This window comes from Macaca nemestrina, chromosome 1, assembly GCF_043159975.1.
Source record: "Macaca nemestrina isolate mMacNem1 chromosome 1, mMacNem.hap1, whole genome shotgun sequence".
Classification (NCBI taxonomy): Eukaryota; Metazoa; Chordata; class Mammalia; order Primates; family Cercopithecidae; genus Macaca; species Macaca nemestrina.
The window spans coordinates 65,707,704-65,729,207 of record NC_092125.1 but is presented as its reverse complement, the minus strand read 5'-3'; the positions used below and the strand labels follow the sequence as shown (position 1 = coordinate 65,729,207).

Below are 21,504 nucleotides of genomic sequence, written 5' to 3'. Positions count from 1 at the left end.
CCACTGTGCCTGCCTGTCTTCTCCTTTTCAGCTTTCCCCGCTGCATTCAGGGAAAATTTGGTTAACTCCTCTTACTCTTTGCTTTAATTTTCTGCAATATTCATTGTGAGATATATATATATATATATATATATATTTATGTATATATATATCACATGTATGAAATGAAATATATAAACCCATGGAATACATATATTCATTCACATACAAACTGACTTCATGGCTAGTTTCACAGAAGTATTTGTACAATTGAATCTTGTTACCAATATGAAAAGGAGAGTGTTCTGAAAGTTTGCCTGGTTTCTTGGCAGTAAATCTCTTTTGTAAAATTTCTCCTGATTTTTCAGACTGGTCTCTTTTACATGTATTTCCTGTTTCTAGTCATAAGCTCAATGGTTTTGTGCTGTATGCCTTAGAGAGGTTCCCCCCTTATTCAGCAATGCAAGATGAGGAGGGTACAGTCAGGAAACTTATCAATTGTATTTAAAAACGCTCAAAAAAAAAAAAGTAAAGGAGATATTGGATTTATTCTAATTTTACTTTGTCAGATTCTAGGTGCTATGGTCTGTGAGGTCTAGGCTGGCATATGTGCTGGACACCACAATTCTCCTTTCAGTATTGGTTGCGGTGGCACAAATGTAGCCCTTATTCACTACCTGGCTTAGCTGTTCCAGTGAAGAGTGACATTGAGGCAGAGCCTCCACTGTGTGCTGAGCAAGGCTGAGCACCAACAGCTGGGCCGTGCGCTGTGAGCACCTGACGCTTGACATTTTCAAAGGGGCTCTGTTGTAGGTTGAAGTGACTCCCCCAGATATGTTGAAGTCTTAACCCCCAGTCTCTGTGGATGTGATCTTATTTGGAAATACAGTCTTTGCAGATGCAATCAACTTAAGATGAGGTCATTAAGGTAGGCCCTAATCCAATGTGACAGGTGTCATAAAAAGGGAAAACTTTGAACAGAAACATGCACAGAGAGGAGAACAGCATATGAGGACACAGACCCAGAGGGAAGATGGCCATGCGAGGACCGGGACAGAACAAATTGGATTTCCACTGCCACACGCCAAGGAAAGCCTGGGGCTCCAGAAGCTGGAAGATGCAATGAAGGATTCTACCCTACAGGATTCAGAGGGAGCATGGCCCTGCCAACACCTCGATTTTGGACTCCTATCCTCTAGAACAGAACTCCAAAAACTTCTGTTGTATTAAGCCGCCCATTTTGTGTTACAGACATTCCTCAAGGATATTGCAGGTTCAGTTCCAGAACACCACAATAAAACAAATATCACAACAGATGAGTCATATGAATTTTTTGATTTCTCAGTGAGTCTAAAAGTTGTGTTTGTACTATACGGCAGTCTATTAAGTGTGAAATAGAATTATATCTGAAAAAAGTCATACTTAAAAAAATGGTTTATTGATAAAAAATGCTAAGGATTATCTGACCTTCAATCAGTCGTAATCTTTTTGCTGGTGGAGGGTCTTGCCTCAAGATTGATGGCTGCTGACTGCTCAGGGCGGTGGTTGCTGAAGGCTGGGGTGGCTGTGGCTATTTCTTAAGCTGAGACAACAATAAAATTGCTGTATTGATTGACTCTTTCACAAAAGATTTTTCTAGCATGCAATGCTATTTGATAACATTTTACCCTCTGAACTGCTTTCAAAATTGGAGTCAATCCTCCCAGATACTGCTGCTGCTTTGTCAACTAAGTTTATGTAATATTCTAAATCCTTTGTGGTCATTTTGACAATGCTCATGTCATCTTCACCAGGAAGAGACTCCACCTCAAAAAAATCACTTTCTCTGCCCTTTCACAAGAAGCAACTCCTCATCTGTTCAAGTTTGATCATAAGATTGTAGCAATTCAGTCACATCTTCAGGCTCCACTTCTAACTGTAGTTCTCTTGCTATTTCTACCACATCTGCAGTTATTTCCTCCACTGAAGTCTTGAACCTCTCAAAGTCAGCCATGAGGGTTGGAATTAACTTCTATCAAACTCTTGTTAATGTTGATATTTTAACCTCTTCCCATGAATAATGAATGTTCTTAATGATATGTATAATGATGAATTCTTTCCAGCAGTTTTCAACTTACTTTGTTCAGATCCATCAGAGGAATTACTGTCTGGGAACTGGCCTTACAAAATGTATTTCTTAAATAATGAAACTTGAAAGTCAAAATTACTCCTTCAGCCATGGTCTGCAGAATGGCTGCTGTGGTCAGCAGGTAGGAACACTCCATTCATCTCTGTGTCCATCTCCATTACAGCTCTTGGTTGTTTAGGTATAATGTCAATAAGCAGTAATATTTTGAAAGAAATCTATTTTTCTGAGCACTAGATCTCAACAGTGGACTTAAAATATTCAGTAAACCATGCTGCAAACATATTTCTGTCGTCAGGCTTTGTTGTTCCATTTATAGACACAGGCAAAGTACATTTAGCATAATTCTTAAGGGCCCGAGGGTTTTTAGAATGGTCAGTGAGCATTGGCTTCAACTCGAAGTCACCAGCGGCATTAGCTCCTAAAAATCAGCCTATCCTTTGAAGCTTTGAACCCAGGCATTGGCTTCTCCTCTCTAACTATGGAAGTCCAACAGATGGCTGTTTTGTCTACATGGAAAATCTGTTATTTAGTGTAACACCTTCATCCATGATCTTAGCTAGATCTTCTAGATAACTTGCTGCAGCTTCTACATGAGCACTTGCTGCTTCACCTTGGATCTTTATGTTATGGAGAGGGCTTCTTTCCTTAAACCTCAGGGACCAAATTCTGCTAGCTTCCAGCTTTTATTCTGCAGCTTCCTCACCTCTGGCAGCCTTCACAGAACTGAAGAGTTAGGGCCTTGCTCAGGATTAGGCTTTGGCTTCAGGAAACGTTTCTAGTTTGATCTTGTATCTAGAGCATTAAAACTTCTTCCCTATCAGCAATAAGGCTGTTTCACATTTTGTTATTCATGTGTTCACTGCAATAGCACTTTATATTTCCTTCAAGTACTTTTGATTTGCCTTTACAACTCTCTAGCTGTTTGGCACACGATGAATGGCTTTGGCCTATCTTGGTTTTCAACATATCGTCCTCAGTAAGCTTAATAATCCCTAGCTTTTGACTTCAAGTAAGAGATGCATGACTCCTCCCTTCATGTCAACACTTAAAGGCCAGTGTAGGGCTATTAAGTGGCCTAATTGTAGTATTATTGTGTCTCAGGGATTAGGGAGTCCTGAAGAGAGGGAGAGAGAAGGAGAATGTCTAGTCCATGGAGCAGTAAAAGCACGCACATTTATTGATTAAGTTTTCTGTCTCATATGGGTGCAGTTTGTAGGGACCCCAAACAATGACAATAGTCACATGAAAGATCACTGATGACACATACTATCACAGACATGATAATAATGAAAACATCTGGGATATTGTGAGAATAATCAAAATGCTACACAGAGACACAAAGTGAACACACGCTGTTGGATAAATGATGTGACTGACATACTTATCGTAGCGTTGCCACAAGCCTTCAATTTATAAAAAGCATAACATCTGCAAAGTACATTAAAATGAGGAAGGACTGTACTTTCTGAGGGCAGCCCAAGCAAGGGATCATGCTGTTATCATTGAGATTTGTTCTCTCACACAGCCACTACATGCCCTTTCCTTTCTTCCAGCAATGTCTACTCTGGATTAGGGTAGTTTGTGGGCTTTGACTACTATACTTCTAATTATTTTTCCTTCCCATCCGGTGAACAGCATACTCTTTATATGTGCATTGCCCTGGTTTCCAGCAAGGATACAGATATTCCCCTAATCTTCTCCTATCGTTGTTCATTTCAATCAGGAGTTAACACCTGTGTTCAAACCTCTTAAGAGCAGGTGGCAGTAGCCTAGTTTCCTTCCTGAGATATGGTTAGAAGGTAGTATTGCTGTGCTGGACTTTTAAACCAAGAGATGTTGCTGCCAACTCACCCTGTAGTACAAGAATAGTTGATTCTGGATCCAACCTGGATGTCTGTGATCACGTGCACCATGCCATTCACTGGATCTGGAGGAGTTTTACATGATTTACCTATGGGAAAGAAAGTGTTTTGGAGCCAGGTAGAGTAATCAGGACTCTCTTCAGTAAGTAAGGTCTCCATCAACATGTAGCTTGCTGAAGAAAATACGCAGTTCTGATGGTTCCACAGATTTTGCCACCTTGAGAAAACTCATCAGAGCGCCTCAGGATCAGCCACCTACTAAGCCCCACTTTGAAAAAGACCTTCCCTCCAGATCTATCTAGATCTAGATTTAGATCTGTGTAGAGACCTTGCATCCCTTATCAGAATGTAAAAGTCACTTATTGCATTAGTTACTACCAATATATTTCAAAGTTTGCAAAGGATTTCTTCCCACCTTGTTATTCAAACAGAATTTGTCTTCTTACACCATTTTTTCCCCCCTGATCTAGTCACTTATTATTTTTCTTCCCATAGGGAATGAAGGTTTTCTCTACAACTGTTTCTTGAAGCAGTCTCTTGAAGTGAGCATTTCAAGCAATAATCAAGGATGACCTACAAGAAAAGCTCTTACATCCACCTATCTGAACACTTTTCAAAAAAGGTTTCTCATATCCCACATTTGAAAACATTCAATAAGAAGCTTTTGCAGACATGGGAAAGATCCAATGCCAGTTCACTCACGTTTACAGACATCTTTGGGACTCGACCACACCAGGTTATCCAGACATGTGATAGAGAATGGCCTCCCGTAGTACTCAGGACGGCATTCGTACTTCAAAGATGTCCCAATGGGAAAGTCAGATGCATTGGTCTGGGTTTTCAACTTAGCAAACGGAAAATGATCCGGGGCTTTACAGTGACCTAGAGACCAAGAAATCAAGAATATCTGAGTTAATAAAAATATACCCAATGTGCTTCCTCTTTTCTCTTCTGGGGTAGATTGATGCCAGAAGAAAAGAAACTCTTAGTTATAAAACAAAAAACAAAAAACAACAAAACACACACACACACACACACACACACACACACACACACACACACACACATAACTTGCCTGTAAAATGGAAGGGAAAGTTCCATTAGCATAGGCTTATAAGGAAGTATATTACCTGGAAGATTAGTCTGTTATCGGGTCTTTCTACTCATATAATTTATATATTTTAATTTTTACTTTTTTTTTCTATTTTTAGTAGAGTTGGAGGTTCATCCTGTTTGCAGGCTGGTCTGGAACTCCTGACCTCTAGTGATCCACCCGCCTTGGCCTCCCAAAGTGCTGAGATTACAGGTGTGAGCCACTGTGGCCAGCCTATTTTCATTGTTTTTGAGATAGGGTCTCACTCTGTCACCCAGGCTGGAGTGCAGTGGCACAGTCTCAGCTCACGGCAACCTCTGCCTCCCAGGCTTAAGTGATCCTCCCATCTCAGCCTCCCGAATAGCTGGGAACACAGGCAATTCCCACCACGCTCAGCTAATGCTCATCTAATTTAATGTAAATATAGCTCTGATTTAATTTTTCACATTTTTAGGAAGCCAAAAAGAGTGTTTCTGCCCAGCTTCCACCTTTCTTGTCTGGTTTCCTTGTATTTCAGGGCATCAAAACTCCAATGAGAGGCTGAAAAGCATGGGCAGGAACTCAAGACATTTCCTGGTAGGAGGAGACACTGATTTTCTAGGTCAGATTTCTCAGCTAGCCGTTGCAATAAGGGGATTCACAGCATTTGTTTTAAATTCATATGATTCTAATGAAGGATTTTCCCACCACTCATCACCTCCCTGTTTTTTCATCAGTCCCTCCAGCTGCAAAGGTCATCAGGATCTCATATGTTGATCTACCTTAGAACCATTTATCATTGGTTGGGCATTCCATTGTGGCAAATGCGCACAGAGAAACCATACTGTAATAATGGAAATATGGAGGGCCTGTGTTAGATATTCTGAACCCATTTGGGATGTGGGGAAATGAGCACTAACCCAGAATTCCACAGCGAGGGGCGGGGCTGCTCCAAACCCCATTCCCTTGAGGGTCACTTGTGCAGCGGATGGTGCTCTCCCCAATGAGGTCGAAGGTCATCCCTCTGTCTGGGTGGGGGTCACATGTGTAAGTTACAGCTTTTCCAAAGGGAAAGACTTCCAGAGGTTTTCCTGTGTGTCTCCCATTAGGAATAACTGGAGGACTTGGACAAAAGATTTCTGGAAAAAAGACAAAAGCCCTAAGTTTCATTCAGGAGTTTCCCCAGAGGTATTCTGCAATTACAGGGTGCTATGATTGTTGTTGCTGAAAATATGCTAAGGAGGTGACAGTAGACATTAGGACTTCGAAGAGTTGGATTAAATGAGATGTCATTGAAAGTGTATTGCAAAGTACAAAAGAGATTTTTCTATCCTGAATCTTCCAGATAGTAACGGTTCCTGGACAACAGAAACGTTACAACTTTAATGAAGTAGCAAAACATTTGTAGAAGAAAAATAACCATTTTCAAGGGTTACTCATTCATTTAGTCAATATTTATTAATTGAGCACTTGTCCTGTGTCAGCCACTCATCAGGATCCTGGGGATGCAGTGCTGAGGAAGGAGCCTACGTTCTTGGGAAATATTTCTCAAATGCATATATGTGTGCTAATCATCTTAAATAGGTGAAACCTTCCACTGATTACTTATTGATACTGATCATCAATCTCTGTGATAACAATAGCCCTGTCACAGTGAATTGAAACGTAGTCAGGCCATTATAAAAAACTCCAAATGGATTCAGATTGCTTTGTTTTGGAAAATGTCTGTGTCTGTTGATGATTAATTTTCTCTTTTTACGTTCTGGGTCAGGTTTCAAGTTGTTACTCCTTTCTAGCATCTGCTGATTTGTTTAGAACAGTCTCTCCCTCATTTCTAATTGGCGTTTTTCGTTAGAACTGGAATTTGGAAGAAGCTACTTTAACTAGCAAGAGTTATGAAAAATAAGAGAAATCTTGAGTAGTCAATCAATGAGTTTTAATGCATAGTAGTAGAACAGACATTTGTCATGCTGCTTCAAGGAGCACTGGATTAGTTAGACAGCAAGAATCTCTATATAAGTTTTGTTCTTACAAAATTTTCCTCTAAAAAGCACTGTAAGATGTCCAAGTATATTTCTAAGAACATAAACATTTTAGTAAAATTTCATGGTCTTCTAAAGAAACATGTTTTCCAATTGTTAGAATCAAGAAATGAAGCAAAGTTCTATCTTCCATTAGGGAAATTACAAATAGTTAGACTAGGAGAAATCAGTAGTCTACCGATTATTGAACATATGGGGCTCTTTTTTTCAAAAATCAACTTATTATTTATGAATCTCTCAGCATAAATGACTTAGGTACATGTTTTGAGAAATTAAGGAGTCTCCAACTGCTCGCCCTGTCTAATGTTGCATCCCACTTTTCCCTCATTCCTCAGTGCTTTGCTCTATTATCTTCATAGCATTGAATTTATTTTTTTCTTGTCCCTCTCCCCACCTGAGGAGAAACAACACGGGGACAGGGAATTCATTCGTCTTGTTCATTGATAAAACTCCAGTGGCTAGATGAACATCAGGCACAAAGTACGTGATCAATAAATATTATTAAATAAAGGCATGTTTAATATTTGTGTATTATCAAATACATACAAAAATTGTAGACTGACTGCACCTGATGGAAGTACAAAATGAAAAAGAAAGAAGGGAGGAAGAAAGGAAGAGAAAAAAAGAAAGAAAAGAGAGAAACAAAGTAAATTGTTAAAGCTTCACATTATCTGATCTCTCCTGAAACTCCTAGAAGCACACTACCGTAGGCTTTATTGCGGTTGAACACAGAATACAGAAGGACAGAGACAGATCAGATAATTCCAAAGACAGGTGATGTACACATTGATTCACAACCAAACAGTATTAAAACAAGCAATTTTCAAATCAATAATTCGGACTAGAAAATTGAAGAACCACATTAGGGGAGGTCATGGGTCAAATACTGAACAGATGAAGGGGAGAGACTGGCCTGAAATGTTACTCCTATTACTCACGTTCACACACTGGAACACTGCTATTCCAAAGGCTTTCCATTGCAGCCAAGACACAGTAACTAGCAGAGCTGCCTTTTAATTGAAATCTAAAGGAGAAAATAGGAGTGAATAGTGAGCTGCTTCAGCCAAGAGGACTCTTGGTTCACAATCTAAGGCCCAGCCCCAAATCTCAGGATTTTGAGGACCTGAGGCCAGCAGGTGGCAGAGTTGCACAGGCTACCTTATTCTGGAAGCTCACAGTCTCCAGAAGGGAGCAATATAGAATGGCAAAATGCAGTAACTTGGTCACATGATAGTCCTGCTTGAATTGAAAAAGGTGGTCATGACATGGGAACCATCTCCTTGACCCAGGACCCAGGCTTGGAGTTTCACTGATTACTCCATGATAACCTGATAAACACTCATTGTCATTATTAGAAACCCAGTCTTCTAATGCAATGCCTTCCTAACTCTGATGCTGGAACAGCAAGTAAAACAGCTCCCAGTTTGTAAAACAGCTCCCAGTTTGGAAAAGTGGGAAATATTTGGTGAGAGAACAGAGAGTGTCCTTTCATCTCTACATCTGTGATGGCGTGAAGACGGCTTACAAGGGCAGTTTGGGCTGCTGAAGAGTAAGCGTGAATATTCTAGGGGAAAAAGGAAAGAAGAGAGGACTGGATTTCTGTATGCAATCGTCGAAAATTCTCAGTTTCTGTTGGGCCCTGATGCCCTTCTAACTCTTACTGGGTGCTGGCATTTGGAGGCTGCCAAGATTCTGTGGAACATTTTGGGATCAGGTGCTTTGTTGCCCATGCTGGTCAGCTCCCGAGTAGAGATGTGCACCCTGTGCATCTGTGAAGAGCACTAGATGGACATAAACAAGGTAATGACCTTGCCGGAAATAGCAGCAGCCATCAGGACCCCAGCTCAGAGCCCAGAGCCCATGAATAGCCAGATTATATGTGACTGAATTTTTTTAAAATGTTGATTTTTACATTTTCATTCCTATTACAAATTTCACTATAGATGGTTTAAAGAATTTACTGAAATGATTCTTAAATGATCCCAGTTATTAAGAATTAGCTTTTTGTTACTTGCAGTTTTTTTCTGGGACTCTCTAAATTACTCATGTTCTTTTTTGCTTGTAAAACATGATTTATTTTTCTTGAGACAGAGTTTCACTCTTGTTGTCCACACTGGATTGCAATGGTGCCATCTCGGCTCACTGCAAAGTCCGCCTCCCAGGTTCAAGTGATTCTCGTGCCTCAGTAGCTGGGATTACAGGCACATGCCACCAAGCCCAGTTACCTTTTGTATTTTTAGTAGAGACGTGGTTTCACCATTTGGCCAGGCTGGTCTCCAACTCCTGTCTTCAGGTGATCTGCTCGTCTCAGATCAACCTCCCAAAGGTGCTGGGATTACAGGCATGAGCCACCATGGGCATGAGCCACCATGCCTGGCTGATATTTTTTACTTAATGTGTTACCCATATATACATAACCAGTAGTTATACTTGCCTTTGAACTTGCCAGTTAATATATGTTCCAGTTTCCTCTTCATATCTCATGTTATTAGTTCTGTGCATTTCTTTCCTTTCTTCCTATGTATACTTTGGAAAGTTCATCTCTCTGAATGTGTGTGTGTGTGTGTGTGTGTGTGTGTGTGTGTGTTTGTGTGTCTTTCTTTTAAGCCAAACCAAATCTCCCCTTTTTAAACTAATTCCCAGCCCCATTTTCAATGTCCAGTAGGTCAGGCAAGCTCACACTCACCCTTCATCACAAACAAAATCCACTTTTGCTCCAAGCTGGAGACTACGTGGAAATAGCACACGACCATTAGGAAGTTGGCCCAGCGAGTCATCACAGGATTTCACTGGAGTAAAAGAAAAATGAACAGAAAATATTGGCATGTAGAGAATAAAGATGCAAGCTAAAAATATCAAGCCAGACAAGAGTCTAGGCACCTTCACATCTGGGGGCTGCAGGGCTCCAGTCTCCCTGGGGTGCACAGCGCAGAGATGCAGCCCCTCTGAGGTCATAGCCGGGCTCACAGATGTAGAACACTTCCTGCCCAGGCTGAAAGATGTCCTTGTCCCTTTGGGTACGCTCACCATGCAGGACATCTGGAGGTGACTGACATACTGGGGAGAGAGAAACAAAGTATTGCTAATTTTCTCACTGTTTAACTGGCCAAGGGAATAATAATTACAAATCTATATATAATAATAAAGGTAAGATAAGAGCTTTATTATATTGATAACAAACTAAATACACAGGGCAAGGAAGATGTCTTGCCATCAGTCATAGAACTGACACATTGCAGAACTGTGACTAAAACAGAGGTATCCTCAATTCATTGCTTTTCATCTAAAGCATGCAACTAAGATTTCACAATGGACAGTTCCTTGTAGAATGCTTCCAATTACTGTTCACCCAGTACAAAATTGGGAGGAATGATGGCTTATTATATCTTCATACTTCCTTTCTAGAAACGCATCACCGATTTAGTCTTGCATTTTAGGCAATAAAGGAGTGCCCCTGCCCATGTCTTGTCTAATAGGTCCCTCCATCACCTATCACACCGGTGCAACAAACAGCGTCCATACATCTACTCTCATTTCCTGTCAAGGCTTCTCTCAGCGGCCACCTGACATAGGGCGGTAACGAACTATGGGTCTCCTCTCTTCATGCTATGAAGCAAGGTGCTGCCTAGTCATTCATTTCACTCCAGTGAGAAGGTGGGCAACTGTCTGACAAAATCTAAAAGACCTTCTGTCACCATAATGAGAGTGTATATTTCACGCAACGTATTGTAATGGCAGCTCTGGCTCTCTCTTAATATGTTGATCTGATCTCGGGAAGTGTGTCTCAGTTCCCAGAACACATTTGTGTCTCAACTAAATTACATAAAACTGTTATAAAATGGAAAAAATAATTTCAGTTTGGCTTTGAGCAGACCAGTTCCCTTTTCTGGACTTCAGCTTTCTCAAGCATCTGGGGGATTGGACTAGAAGAACAACTTCTTTAAAGAGTATGTAAATACTCTGATGCTGTAATGTCCATTTTCAGGACTCATCACACAGTGTTTCCCTTGACTAATCAATGCTTGGTGATGTAATATTGAGGTGCTGTGCTGGTAAATTTCTGTTGGTCCCCAGCCTCACACTTCTGCACTGTCTTTCGACTGCTAGCAATGGAAGCCTTAAAACTACAATCGTGAATGAACTGATGAAGACGGCCGAATAGGAACAGCTCCAGTCTCCAACTCCCAGTGTGAGTGACACAGAAGACAGGTGATTTCTGCATTTTCAACTGAGGTACTGGGTTCATCTCACTAGGGAGTGCAGGACAATCGGTGCTGGTCAGCTGCTGCCGCCCCTGCAGCAAGAGCTGAAGCAGGGCAAGGCATCGCCTCACCTGGGAAGTGCAAGGGGGAAGGGAATCCCTTTTCCTAGCCAGTGGAACTGAGACACACAACACCTGGAAAATCGGGTAAGTCCCATCCCAATACCACGCTTTACCAAGGATCTTAGCAAACGGGCACACCAGGAGATTATATCCCTCACCTGGCCGGGAGGGTCCCACGCCCATGGAGCCTCCCTCATTGCTAGCACAGCAGTCTGTGATCTACCGGCAAGGCAGCAGCGAGGCTGGGGGAGGGGCACCCGCCATTGCTGAGGCTTAAGTAGGTAAACAAAGCCGCTGGGAAGCTCGAACTGGGTGGAGCTCACAGCAGCTCAAGGAGTCCTGCCTGTCTCTGTAGACTCCACCTCTGGGGACAGAGCACAGCTAAACAACAACAACAGCAACAACAATAACAACAACAACAACAACAAAAAAGCAGCTGAAACCTCCGCAGACGCAAACGACTCTGTCTGACAGCTTTGAAGAGAGCAGTGGATCTCCCAACAGGGAGGCTGAGATCTGAGAACGGACAGACTGCCTACTCAAGTGGGTCCCTAACCCCTGAGTAGCCTAACTGGGAGACATCCCCCACTAGGGGCAGACCGACACCCCACACCTCACACGGTGGAGTACACCCCTGAGAGGAAGCTTCCAAAGCAAGAATCAGACAGGTACACTCGCTGTTCAGCAATATTCTGTCTTCTGCAGCCTCTGCTGCTGATACCCAGGCAAACAGGGTCTAGAGTGGACCTCAAGCAATCTCCAACAGACCTACAGCTGAGGGTCCTGACTGTTAGAAAGAAAACTAACAAACAGGAAGGACACCCACACCAAAACCCCATTAGTATGTCACCATCATCAAAGACCAGAGGCAGATAAAACCACAAAGATGGGGAAAAAGCAGGGCAGAAAAGCTGGAAATTCAAAAAATAAGAGTGCATCTCCCCCTGCAAAGGAGCGCAGCTCATCACCAGCAATGGATCAAAGCTGGGCGGAGAATGACTTTGATGAGATGAGAGAAGAAGCCTCCAGTCCCTCAAACTTTTCAGAGCTAAAGGAGGAATTACATACCCAGTGCAAAGAAACTAAAAGTCTTGAAAAAAGAGTGGAAGAATTGATAACTAGAATAATTAATGCAGAGAAGGCCATAAACGAACTGACAGAGATGAAAACCATGACATGAGAAATACATGACAAATGCACAAGCTTCAGTAACCGACTCGATCAACTGGAAGAAAGAGTATCAGCGATTGAGGATCAAATGAATGAAATGAAGCGAGAAGGGAAACCTAAGAAAAAAGAAGAAAAAGAAATGAACTAAGCCTGCAAGAAGTATGGGATTATGTAAAAAGACCAAATCTACATCTGATTGGGGTGCCTGAAAGTGAGGGGGAAAATGGAACCAAGTTGAAAAACACTCTTCAGATATCATCCAGGAGAACTTCCCCAACCTAGTAGGGCAGGCCAACATTCAAATTCAGGAAATACAGAGAACGCCACAAAGATACTCCTCGAGAAGAGCAACTCCAAGACACATAATTGCCAGATTCACCAAAGTTGAAATGAAGGAAAAAATCTTAAGGGCAGCCAGAGAGAAAGGTCGGGTTACCCACAAAGGGAAGCCCATCAGACTAACAGCAGATCTTTTGGCAGAAACTCTACAAGCCAGAAGAGAGTGGGGGCCAATATTCAACATTCTTAAAGAAAATAATTTTAAACCTAGAGTTTCATATCCAGCCAAACTAAGTCTCATAAGTGAAGGAGAAATAAAATCCTTTACAGATAAGCAAATGCTGAGAGATTTTGTCACCACTAGGCCTGCCTTACAAGAGACCCTGAAGGAAGCAATAAACATGGAAAGGAACAACCGAAACCTGCCATTGCAAAAACATGCCAAAATGTAAAGGCCATCGAGGCTAGGAAGAAACTGCATCAACTAACGAGCAAAATAACCAGTTAATATCATAATGGCAGGATCAAGTTCACACATAACAATATTAACCTTAAATGTAAATGGACTAAATGCTCCAATTAAAAGACAGACTGGCAAACTGGATAAAGAGTCAAGACCCATCAGTTTGCTGTATTCAGGAGACCCATCTCACATGCAGAGACATACATAGGCTCAAAATAAAGGGATGGAGGAAGATCTACCAAGCAAATGGAGAACAAAAGAAAGCAGGGGTTGCAATACTAGTCTCTGATAAAACAGAATTTAAACCATCAAAGATCAAAAGAGACAAAGAAGGCCATTACATAATGGTAAAGAGATCAATTCAACAGGAAGAGCTAACTATCCTAAATATATATGCACCCAATACAGGAGCACCCAGATTCATCAAGCAAGTCCTTAGAGACTTACAAAGAGACTTAGACTCCCATACAATAATAATGGGAGACTTCAACACCCCACTGTCAACATTAGACAGATCAATGAGGCAGAAAGTTAACAAGGATATCCAGGAATTGAACTCATCTCTGCAGCAAGCAGACCTAATAGACATCTACAGAACTCTCCACCCCAAATCAACAGAATATACATTCTATTCAGCACCACATCACACTTATTCCAAAATTGACCACATAATTGGAAGTAAAGCACTCCTCAGCAAATGTACAAGAACAGAAATTATAACAAACTGTCTCTCAGACCGCAGTGCAATCAAACTAGAACTCAGGACTAAGAAACTCAATCAAAACCGCTCAACTACATGGAAACTGAATAACCTGCTCCTGAATGACTACTGGGTACATAACGAAATGAAGACAGAAATAAAGATGTTGTTTGAAACCAGTGAGAACAAAGATACAACATACGAGAATCTCTGGGACACATTTAAAGCAGTGTGTAGAGGGAAATTTATAGCACTAAATGCCCACAAGAGAAAGCTGGAAAGATCTAAAATTGACACTCTAACATCACAATTAAAAGAACTACAGAAGCAAGAGCAAACACATTCAAAAGCTAGCAGAAGACAAGAAATAACTAAGATCAGAGCAGAACTGAAGGAGATAGAGACAAAAAACCCTCCAAAAAAATCAATGAATCCAAGTTGGTTTTTTGAAAAGATCAACAAAATTGATAGACCACTAGCAAGACTAATAAAGAAGAAAAGAGAGAAGAATTAAATAGATGCAATAAAAAATGATAAAGGGGATATCACCACCGACCCCAGAGAAATAGAAACTACCATCAGAGAATACTATAAACACCTCTATGCAAATAAACTAGAAAATCTAGAAGAAATGGATAATTTCCTGGACACTTACACTCTCCCAAGACTAAACCAGGAAGAAGCTGAATTCCTGAATAGACCAATAGCAGGCTCTGAAATCAAGGCAATAATTAATAGCCTACCAACCAAAAAAAGTCCAGGACCAGATGGATTCACAGCTGAATTCTACCAGAGGTACAAGGAGGAGCTGGTACCATTCCTTCTGAAACTATTCCAATCAATAGAAAAAGAGGGAATCCTCCCTAACTCATTTTATGAGGCCAACATCATCCTGATACCAAAGCCTGGCAGAGACACAACAAAAAAAGAGAATTTTAGACCAATATCCCTGATGAACATCGATGCAAAAATCCTCAATAAAATACTGGCAAACCGGATCCAGCAGCACATCAAAAAGCTTATCCACCATGATCAAGTGGGTTTCATCCCTGGGATGCAAGGCTGGTTCAACATATGCAAATCAATAAACGTAATACAATATATAAACAGAACCAAAGACAAAAACCACATGATTATCTCAATAGATGCAGAAAAGGCCTTTGACAAAATTCAACAGCCCTTCATGCTAAAAACTCTCAATAAATTTGGTATTGATGGAACATATCTCAAAATAATAAGAGCTATTTATGACAAACCCACAGCCAATATCATACTGAATGGGCAAAAACTGGAAACATTCCCTTTGAAAACTGGCACAAGACAGGGATGCCCTCTCTCACCACTCTTATTCAACATAGTGTTGGAAGTTCTGGCTAGGGCAATCAGGCAAGAGAAAGAAATCAAGGGTATTCAGTTATGAAAAGAAGAAGTCAAATTGTCCCTGTTTGCAGATGACATGATTGTATATTTAGAAAACCCTATTGTCTCAGCCCAAAATCTCCTTAAGCTGATAAGCAACTTCAGCAAAGTCTCAGGATACAAAATTAATGTGCAAAAATCACAAGCATTCTTATACACCAGTAACAGACAAACAGAGAGCCAAATCATGAATGAACTTCCATTCACAATTGCTTCAAAGAGAATAAAATACCTAGGAATCCAACTTACAAGGGATGTAAAGGACCTCTTCAAGGAGGACTACAAACCACTGCTCAGTGAAATCAAAGAGGACACAAACAAATGGAAGAACATACCATGCTCATGGATAGGAAGAATCAATATTGTAAAAATGGCCATACTGCCCAAGGTAATTTATAGATTCAATGCCATCCCCATCAAGCTACCAATGAGTTTCTTCACAGAATTGGAAAAAACTGCTTTAAAGTTCATATGGAACCAAAAAAGAGCCCGCATTGCCAAGACAATCCTAAGTCAAAAGAACAAAGCTGGAGGCATCACGCTACCTGACTTCAAACTATACTACAAGGCTACAGTAACCAAAACAGCATGGTACTAGTACCAAAACAGAGATATAGACCAATGGAACAGAACAGAGTCCTCAGAAATAATACCATACATCTGCAGCCATCTGATCTTTGACAAACCTGAGAAAAACAAGCAATGGGGAAAGGATTCCCTATTTAATAAATGGTGCTGGGAAAATTGGCTAGCCATAAGTAGAAAGCTGAAACTGGATCCTTTCCTTACTCCTTATACAAAAATTAATTCAAGATGGATTAAAGACTTGAATGTAAGACCTAATACCATAAAAACCCTAGAAGAAAACCTAGGTAATACCATTCAGGTCATAGGCATGAGCAAGGACTTCATGTCTAAAACACCAAAAGCAATGGCAACAAAAGCCAAAATTGACAAATGGGATCTAATTAAACTAAAGAGCTTCTGTACAGCAAAAGAAACTACCATCAGAGTGAACAGGCAACCTACAGAATGGGAGAAAATTTTTGCAATCTACCCATTTGACAAAGGGCTAATATCCAGAACCTACAAAGAACTCAGACAAATTTACAAGAAAAAAAAAAACAACCCCATCAAAATGTGGGCAAAGGATATGAACAGACATTTCTCAAAAGAAGACATGCATACAGCCAACAGACACATGAAAAAATGCTCATCATCACTGGCCATCAGAGAAATGCAAATCAAAACCACAATGAGATACCATCTCACACCAGTTAGAATGGCAATCACTAAAAAGTCAGGAAACAACAGGTGCTGGAGAGGATATGGAGAAATAGGAACACTTTTACACTGTTGGTGGGATTGTAAACTAGTTCAACCATTATGGAAAACAGTATGGCGATTCCTCAAGGATCTAGAACTAGAAGTTCCAAATGACACAGCCATCCCATTACTGGGTATATACCCAAAGGATTATAAATCATGCTGCTATAAAGACACATGCACATGTATGTTTATTGCAGCACTATTCACAATAGCAAAGACTTGGACCCAAATGTCCATCAGTGACAGACTGGATTAAGAAAATGTAGCACATATACACCATAGATTACTATGCAGCCATAAAAAAGGATGAGTTTGTTTCCTTTGTAGGGACATGGATGCAGCTGGAAACCATCATTCTCTGCAAACTATCGCAAGAACAGAAAACCAAACACCGCATGTTCTCACTCATAGGTGGGAACTGAACAATGAGATCACTTGGACTCAGGAAGGGGAACATCACACATTGGGGCCTATCATGGGGAGGGGGGAGGGCGGAGGGATTGCATTGGGAGATATACCTGATGTAAATGACGAGTTCATGGGTGCTGACGAGTTGATGGGTGCAGCACACCAACATGGCACAAGTATACATACGTAAGAAACCTGCATGTTATGTACATGTACCCTAGAACTTAAAGTATAATAATAATAATAAATAAATAAATAAATAAATAAATAAATTACAATGAAATACCAAAAAACAAAACAAAACAAAAAACTACAATCGTTCATCTTCCTTGATAACTGGGCTCTGGTTAGGTTCTGCCAGTTGGAGGCATATATACCAAATTAAAAGGGAGGATGATAGCAGAATCTGTTCTACTTCTAGAGGTGGCAGTGGCAGTACAGATGGTTTCAGTGAGCAGTTACAGCTTCATTTCTAGCCATGCCAATGACTTTGGCTCCAGCAATATCAGCTGCATTCTGGCAGCAGTGGTGGTTCCTGCAGCATTAGCAGCTTTCAGGGAGCTGCCTGCTCAGTGGGAGGGGCTGGCCATTTCAGCATCAGTACAGGCTCCTGTGCTCTAGACTGGCAGCCACCGTAGCTCCCTGATCTCTGGTAACTCTGCCTTCGTCTTATTGCTTTTCCTGCCCTTCTAACATCTTTGTGACCTATTAGCTGTGATATGGTTTGGCTCTGTGTCCCCACCCAAATCTCATGTCAAATTGTAATCCCCAGTGTTGGAGGAGGAGCCTGGCGGGAGGTGACTGGATCATGGAGGTGGTTTCTAATGGTTTAGCACCATCACCCTAGTGCTGTCCTGTGATAGAGTTCTCTCGAGATCTGCTTATTTAGAAGTGTGTAGCACCTCTACCTTGCTCTCTCTCTCTCTCCTGCCAACCATATGAAGATATAGGTGCTTCCTCTTTGCCTTCCACCATGATTGTAACTTTCCTGAGGTGTCCCTAGCCATGCCTCCCGTACAGCCTACAGAACTCTGAGTCAATTAAACCTCTTTTCTTTATAAATTACCCAGTCTCAAGTAGTTCTTTACAGGAATGTGAGAACAGACTAATACAACCTGCATGAAATCCCTCCCTCCTGGAAAGTATCTAGAGTAAGTTTTGATTGCATGACTGGATGCTGATTAGCAAAGCCAAGACTTGGAGTGAGGCGGGCTTGCATTCCAGTTTTGTCTGCAAGTTAGTATCTTAGAAAGTTATCTGATCTCTCTAAGGCACATATTCTCTGTAAAACATCAAGACCTGGCGTGGTGGCTCATGCCTATAATCCCAGGACTTCGGGAGGCCAAGATGGGTGGATTGCTTGAGCTGAGGAGTTTGAGACCAGCTTGGCAACATGGTGAGACTCTATCTGTACAAAAAAACATAAAAATCTTAACCAGGCATGGTGGCATGCACCGATACTCCTAGCTATGTGGGAGACTCAGGCAGGAGAATTGCTTGACCCAGGGAGGCAGAGGTTGAAGTAAGCCATGATCACACCACTGCAGCCCAACCCGAGTGACAGAGCAAGACAGTATCTCAGGCAAAACAAAACAGACAAACATAGAACAACTGGTAACTACGTAATAACTTTGTTTTAAGGATTAAAATTCACATGTAGCCTGTATCATAGTGCCTGGCCAGAGGAATCACTCATTTTGTATCAACAATTATTATACTCAAAAGTAATTGACAGATCTGTTTATAAGAACCCCAAAGAAACATCATATTCCTTGCCCAGGTTGAGCTTTGTACTCAATTTCAGCACATGTGTATGTACACACACCTTTTGAATTTCACCTTCACTATCTAGAAAATTTGCTCCCTGACCCTGCTCAGTACACATCCCTCCCCCTGAACAAATACCGATCACCTGATCCAACAGCAACTCATGTCATTTGCAGGGCCCTTCTAGGCCTCAGTCAGACTCACCCCTGGAGCAGCTTGGTAACTCTGGCTCCCATTTGTTCAGGGCCTGGCATTGCACACGGCGGGGTCCTTTCATGACAAAGCCAGGCTGACACCTAAACTCCACAACTTCGTTTAAGGAAAATAAGCTTCTGTTGACAGACACCAATATTCCATTTTCCACATTTGGAGGCGTACATTTGTTAGGTATAATGCACTGAGGGGCCGGGCCGCTCCAGATGCCCACTTGGCCATCTTTGCTGGTGCAGTATATGGAGGGCTCACCCACGAGCTCAAACAGCTTTTTCCTTCCGCTTCCAAGATTGCAGCGGTAGGTCACCACAGATCCGTAGTGAAAATACTCTCTGTTGGTGCTAATGAAATCTCCATTGGCGATGGCTGGGGGTAGCCCACAAGGAATTCCTGGAAAAGGAGACAGCAAGTTAACCAAAACAAAACCTTGGGACAGAGTCTTGCTGTCACCCAGGCTGGAGTGCAGTGGCATGATCACAGCTCACTGCAGCATCCACTTCCGAGGTCCAGCAATCCTCCCACCTCAACCTCCTGAGCAGCTGGGATCACAGGCATGCACCACTGTGTCTGGTTTATTTTTATGTTTTTAGTAGAGATGGGGTTTGGCCATTTTGGGCAGTTTAGTCTTGAACTCCTGGCCTCGAGCAATCTGCCTGCCTCGGTCTTTCAAAGTGCTGGGATTATAAGCGTGAGCCACCGCATCCAGCCTGGTTTCTTAAAATTATACTTTATTGTAAATTTTGCTGACAGTTTTTTTAATTCCAAAATACCAGAAGTAAATACTGACAATATTATTCTCATCTAATATTTGCTAATGTACAGACATGTTCTCACAGTTGTAAAATATTATGAGTTCTGCTCTACTCAGTTAACCTTATTTCACTAAATGTGTCCATATATTATTAGAGTCCACTTCTAGTTTTTTTTTTCTTTTTTGAACAGAGTTTCACTCTGTTCCCCAGGCTGGAGTGCAGTGGCATGATCTTGGCTCACTGCAAACCCCGCCTCCCAGGTTTAAGCGATTTTCCAGCCTCAGCCTCCTGAGTAGCTAGGATTAGAGGCATGCAGCACCACACATGGCTAACTTTTGTATTTTTAGTAGAGATGGAGTTTCACCATATTGGCAAGGCTGGTCTCGAACTCCTGACCTCAAGTGATCTGCAAACCTCAGCCTCCCAATATACTGGGATTACAGGCATGAGCCACTGTGCCTAGCCTATAGTTTATGTTTTTGTTTCTCCTGCTAAATGAGAATTTAACTATGTTATCTCACCATTATTAATTTGGTTCTCTCTCTATAGAAGGCATTTGCCTTTGTGGTATTGGATGTTAATATAATAAAGCATATAGCATAGCATTTTTTTTGAGACAGGGTCTTGCTCTGCTGCCCAGACTGAAGTGCAGTGGCCAGATCATGGCTCACTGCAGCCTCAACCTCTCTGGCTCAAGCAATCCTCCCACGTCTCAGTCTCCCGAGTAGTTGGGACTATAGGCGTGTGCCACCATGCCCGTTTGGTTTTTGTATTTTTTTGCAGAGACAGGGTTTCACCATGTTATACAGGCTGGTCTCGAACTCCTGTACTCAAGCTATCTGCTCACCTAGTCCTCCCAAAGTGCTGGGATTACAAGTTTGAGTCACCACACATGGCTCAGTATAGCATCTTTATTAAATAGTAAGACCAAAAACTCTGGCAGGACTAATATAGACAAAGCACAAATATACAACATTACATATAATAAACATGATACTTACAGATTCAGAAGTAATAAAAAGAACTAGATACTTATCTACAGCCATACCACCCTGAATGTGCCCAATCTGGTCTAATCGTGGAAGAAATGAATACTGTGTCCTACTGTACTGTGGGGCAGTGCCCAGCCAGTATGTTGACCTTCTACAAAGTTGGTTCCTACTTATCCTCCCACCAACTGGGTTTGAAATTGCTGATTTCCTCACATCGTCCCAAAACCCAGGATTATGTACATTTTATATTCCTTTTTAGCTTGCAATTACTCATTCCCTTTGCTCCCCAAAATGTAGAAAGCTCATCTTCCAAACAACTCACAGGGAAGATGGCATGATCCTGTTTAGACGAAGAGTAAGAAGGAAGGAAGAGCTGCATGGCTTGAATATCCGATGTGATACTAAGAGCTTGCAGAGAGGATATAGGGTTTATTTCACTGACTTTGTATTTGTTGACTTCACTGAAGAAAATGCTCTTCAAACTGCGAGGTGTTCAACCAACAGAGGAGGAAATTGGGGGCTGTTTAAATGAGCTCAAGACTAGTTTAAAATAAATTAGACCTTGAGATAAGAAAAAAACAAAAACGCATTTCTAGGTGAAGGTG

At 41.5% G+C, this 21,504-nt stretch overlaps 1 protein-coding gene across 4 annotated transcripts in view; it reads right to left on the bottom strand.

Moving 5' to 3' along the window:
• The window catches only part of LOC105484964 (complement C3b/C4b receptor 1 (Knops blood group)), a 235,838-nt gene that overhangs the window by 171,447 nt on the left and 42,887 nt on the right, over positions 1-21,504 (bottom strand). For all 4 annotated transcript variants that reach the window (XM_071079569.1, XM_071079566.1, XM_071079563.1 and 1 more), the window contains exons 13-19: positions 19,147-19,545; positions 9,964-10,140; positions 9,770-9,872; positions 8,022-8,107; positions 5,962-6,180; positions 4,672-4,851; positions 3,959-4,058 (exon numbers count right to left, since the gene is read on the bottom strand). In XM_071079569.1, the coding sequence (XP_070935670.1) occupies positions 3,959-4,058; positions 4,672-4,851; positions 5,962-6,180; positions 8,022-8,107; positions 9,770-9,872; positions 9,964-10,140; positions 19,147-19,545 (1,264 nt within the window). The remainder of the gene's footprint in view (positions 1-3,958; positions 4,059-4,671; positions 4,852-5,961; positions 6,181-8,021; positions 8,108-9,769; positions 9,873-9,963; positions 10,141-19,146; positions 19,546-21,504) is intronic.